This window comes from Sordaria macrospora, chromosome 1, assembly GCF_033870435.1.
Source record: "Sordaria macrospora chromosome 1, complete sequence".
Taxonomy (NCBI): domain Eukaryota; kingdom Fungi; phylum Ascomycota; class Sordariomycetes; order Sordariales; family Sordariaceae; genus Sordaria; species Sordaria macrospora.
In genome coordinates, this window is record NC_089371.1 from 6,886,071 (window position 1) to 6,890,722 (window position 4,652).

The 4,652-nt window shown below is 52.4% G+C and overlaps 1 protein-coding gene across 1 annotated transcript; it reads right to left on the reverse strand.

The window, feature by feature from the left end:
• Positions 1-220: 220 nt before the first annotated feature.
• SMAC4_00176 (uncharacterized protein) lies at positions 221-4,392 on the reverse strand. The gene is made up of 6 exons (XM_024655211.2): positions 4,077-4,392; positions 3,441-4,005; positions 2,824-3,311; positions 2,657-2,710; positions 2,236-2,480; positions 221-2,174 (listed from the first exon to the last, which is right to left on the reverse strand). Exons 2-6 carry the CDS (start codon positions 3,478-3,480, stop codon positions 1,103-1,105), a joined length of 1,899 nt encoding a protein of 632 aa, XP_024510985.1. The 5' UTR covers positions 3,481-4,005; positions 4,077-4,392; the 3' UTR covers positions 221-1,102.
• Positions 4,393-4,652: the final 260 nt, after the last annotated feature.

Consider the following 4,652-nt stretch of genomic DNA (forward strand, 5'->3'; position numbering starts at 1 on the left):
GCCAGTCTTCCAAATATGTCGGTGGTTGAACCCGGAGATTTGCCTCCAGATAGACACTGTTGGAAAGAAATATTGCCATTGATTTTCTGATACCCATGATGGAAGGTCAGAGTTCAGCCCCTCAAAAACAATGAGACATATTCACAGTCCCTTGGGCCAAAGTCCCTGGAAAGCCAAAAGGGCGAATGTTGAGTCTAGATATGTCATCGCCTTCTCGACTTCAGTCTTGGAAAGGCAAATTGACTGGGTTTTGTTCCCTAAAGGGAATTGCAAGCAAGAAGACAATAAAGGGAGCACGGTCTGGACCATGAATATCAACGACTTGGTGACCTAAAAAGTCGGTTTTAGAGACACAACGTGCAGCTGTCTCATCCCTATGTAAGATCATACACGAGCATCAACTAGCGTAGCCACTCTCCAGGTTGTGGCGTTCAACGGTGCAAGCATACAGGCTGAGACAGCCTCTTGTATCCCAGCAACACACGCAGTTCAGAGATTTCGACGATCTCCTCTTTTCTTTTTCCTGAGACGTCACCACGAGAAGCGACTCGAAAGCGCCCTCCCTTGCATGCTCTCTATGGGACGGCACCACGATACCGTGACCAGCACTAGCTGCATCCCTCGGCACTAACGCACGACCCAAAGCTGAATAATAGTAAGACAAGCATCAACACAACAAAGGCATCGTAATCGTAAAAGTATCAATTAGCCTCCAACACCGTCATGTAAAGCTATGAAAGGGGATGACCAAAATCCTCCCATATCGACGGTCAAACCTGTTAGACTCATCAACAACAAGAAAATCAACATGATGGTACGCTTCCGAGAACGTGGATAAATGCTAAAACGGGGGATGAGAAGAATGGAGAGGTTGAGTAATGCTCCATGCTACTACTGGCTCTCCGTAGGCCAGCAACCCCTTCCTGAAAATGCACAACAGAATTGAATATCCTTTCGACGATTCCCTTACTCCTACGTATCGCTGATCAGCAGCTTGGAGCTCGCCTCATTCGCAAGCAAGACATCACCACATGTCTCTTGGACATGCTTTTCGTCAGGCTTTGTCGCCTGATTTGTCGCCTTCTTTCTGCTCAGTAGTATCCTATGCAACTCGAGCAGCAGGCGACGGCTTAACTCCACGCCGTCCGAGCAAAGTGGCACCGTCCAGATTAAGCTCGAACGCTCCCTTTTGTCGGTTGCGTTCGCGAACCTGTTGTCTGGCGGCAGCCGTGACAGTTGCGGAGTGCTGTCCATAGCCTCTTTGTTCAGCGGCCGCTGGGGGTGGGTGAGCCTTCCTCTCGCGGTCCCTGCCGCGTTGCTCCTGTTGCTGGTCCCTGATCTGAGCATTGCGCATGCTTTGCTCAAGAGATATATGATATTGCTTGCCATTTACGGCATCAGGCATAGCAACATCCTCTCCCTCGTCGGAGTTCTCGTCGAGACCTACCAGACGAGACACGCCCGCCTTGGCTCCAAGATTATGACGTCTCTTGCCTTCTTCCTCTTGGCGATGGACGGCATAACCGACATCAAACACCTCGCGGAGATTGACAGCACCTGGAGAGCGGAAGTCATAGCGCCTGTCTCCATCCACAATCTTGGATGCATCGAAGGCCCGCAGCACACCGGTCGAGGTGGGGTTCTTCTGCTCGTCTCTTGGGGTAGGACCCGAGCCGGCGATCCAAGGATGCGCGAGGAACTCTGTGATCGTGTAACGCTTCTCGGGATCAACACACAAAAGATGGGAGATAAGATCCTGGGCAGACTTGCTGATATCGTCCCACCATGGCGAAAGGAAGGTAAACTGGCCCTTGGCAACCTTCTCCGTCAGGACCTCAATGCTCTCATCGTAGAAAGGTGGGAAGCCGCAAAGAAGCGTGTAGAGAACGCAACCCAGCGCCCACATATCGACCGCCTTGGAGTAACGCTCGTCCTTGACAATCTCGGGTGCTGTATACCCGACAGTGCCGCACGGAGTCATGGTTTGTTTGTCCCATACGATCTTGGATAGGCCAAAATCGGCAATCTTGATCTGACCAATTCCGCCAGCGCCTACGCCCTTGATAAACTCGCCCTCATCAACCTTGTCCTCGTCACCTGGCTGCTTGGGTTTCGGGTGCTTCGACGGCACATGTGGAATGGGGCTGAAGAGGATGTTTTCGGGCTTGATGTCACTTTTCAAGGAGTCAGCAAAGATTCACAAACGATTAGGCACGGTGATGTGGGACAACGTACCGATGAACCACGCCCTTCTCCTCATGCAGATACTCAAGAGCCTTTGCTACCTGCGTGATAACATGCCTGGAGAGATCCTCGCTGAAGTACGTCAGACGCACAATCTGGTGGAACAGCTCGCCACCAGGTGCTAGCTCAAGAATAATGTAATAGTATTGACGAGACTCGGCGAAGTCGACAAGTTTGATGATGTTGGGGTGGTCAAGCTGGCGCATGATTTGCACCTCTTTCAGAATGTTGGCTCGCTGTTGATAGACATGGTTAACCCTCACAGAACATTAGCAGGCGGGTATGTCCCTACCCCAATGCTTGATCGGGGTAGGGGCAGGTCGTCAATAACAAAGCAGTCGAGACATATCAGGAGAGGCGAGTACATTGACGACCAGCAATGGAAAATAGACAAAAGAGAGTTTTCTCGCACCTCTGCAGCCTTTGGGGCCTTTGGCTTGAAGTCCGGATGGAGATGTTTGTTGCTCTAGAGTGAGCCCTGGAGGTTGGTATTGAAACCTTATAAAAACGACAAAGACGAAAGGAAACGGGGATGGCGAAAGAGGAAGAAGAGGACATCCCCGGTATGCTGTCACGTACCTGCATGTTATTCATTTCGTACTTGCGAACGACCTTGATGGCCACCTCGCCCGCGTTACCCTCCAAATCCCGTGCGCGGTAAACGTTGCTGAAGGCGCCATCGCCCATCTTCTCGACGAGCTCCCATCTCTCAAGGCCGGGGTACTTGGGGAACTTGCTCTTGCTCGCATTCTCTTCGGCAACAAGCCTGGCAATGTTCTCGTCGGGGATCTTGGTCTTTGACTTGGCCTTGGCTGCTAGGTTCTGGTCGGCCTCGGCATGGTGGGCAGCGGCATGGCCAGCCTGGGCAACACGGTTGTGGCCATCAGCTTGCACGGCCGAATAGGCATCTTGAACGGGCGCTTGGTGGTTCCGCGGCGGAGAGCCTCCTAGGTTGGGTTCTGAGACAGGGGGCGCCATCTTTGCGGGCTGGTGGTGATGATGGTTGGAAGAATGGTCGGCATGTTTTGACCGCGCAGGCTCCTCAGGGTTTGCGCGGGCTTGCTTTCCTGTTTGATGAGGCCGATATTAGCTTGTGATTCCTTGCCGGGAGGAAGGGGGCACTGGGTACGAGGAGACGGTAGGAGAGAGGCACCGAGTGCGGGCAGGTGCAAGCATGCAACCCAAGGCAAACATACCGTGTCGGATGAAGTTCTTCAACTGTTGTATTGTCGACATTTTATCTGATATTAACCAGGCTGACGCCTTGTTCTCGATCTGATGGTGGTTTGGTTGCTGGAGTATGTAGGAGTTGGCTGGTGAACAGCGGTGGGAGGATGCACCTGGATCCTCGCCTTGATGCTGAGTTGGGTGCTAAGCAAAGCTAGAGGCTTTGGGCTAGCTAGTGAATCAGGTGGACTGATATTCGCAGTCTAGACTATGCGTCGTCACAGTATCAATAGGTTGCCGAGAAGCGGTTTCACCAGTGAAGGATTGTTGTCGAGTGTCTCGAGTGGTTGTTCTGCGGATTTCCGTGCAGCGGTTGTGAGCGGGGTCGGGCAGTGTTGGGCGGGATAAAATGTGCCGATTTGCAAAGGGCGATGTGGAGAGATGAGCGCGAAGGTGCTGTGCTATACTGTAGTAGGGCGAGCGCGGCTTGTAGGTGGAGGGACAGGACGTTTCTGTCTAGTAGGTCTTGTGTCGGTCGTAGAAGGGTTACCGGGAATGGAAAGAGTTTTAGATGACGATCGCAGGCACCGCGCGCTGGAGTCGACAAGATATTAACCGTCTGCCGGAAGTCAATGACGATGGAGGGATGGGCGGTAGATTGGTACCTCTGCAATCAGGAGGGAGGCTCGACTTCAAGTTGGGACAGGTGGGCGCTGCTATTGGCTGGAATGGAAGGTCACAGTGGCTGCACGGGACCGAACCAAGGAATATGGGAATTTGCAATGCAGTGACGCAGTTGTAAGGCCGCACGTAAACAAAAGGAGGATCCTGCAGACCGAATGAACGAGGTTTCGTTGATATGGAAAGGCGGAAGATTGACTTTTGTGCTTGGTAAGGTGGGGGGAATGGGAACAGAATGGAAAGGGCCCTGGGGCATGGAGGGATTTTGTTCTTATTTTTACTGGGACTGGCAGGAGCTGGGCTGCTGCAGGTGGGAGTGACCCGAGTCGGAGTGGAGGGGTGTGTGATCATTTCTTTCATCATCGGGCGCCGCATTGTACCTGTACTTACCATGGATACCTACCTACACTACACTACATACATCAGACTACTACATATCCATGCTGCCATGCCAGACTATCCAGACAGTTTCATGTCGACCGCAGCTGTTGAGCCTAACCGGACCCACGACAGGCGCGATATTACAGTCCAACTTCAGGACTTACCTACCTTATTCATTC

What these genes read in the sequence shown, in the direction of transcription:
- SMAC4_00176 (XM_024655211.2), bottom strand. Translation starts at nt 3,480, where the DNA reads ATGTCGACAATACAACAGTTGAAGAACTTCATCCGACACG. An exon ending in ACGAAATGAATAACATGCAG is followed by an intron (nt 2,711 to 2,823) that starts GTACGTGACAGC and finishes GGCTCACTCTAG; the next exon opens with AGCAACAAACATCTCCATCC. An exon ending in AGGCCCCAAAGGCTGCAGAG is followed by an intron (nt 2,481 to 2,656) that starts GTGCGAGAAAAC and finishes GTCTATCAACAG; the next exon opens with CGAGCCAACATTCTGAAAGA.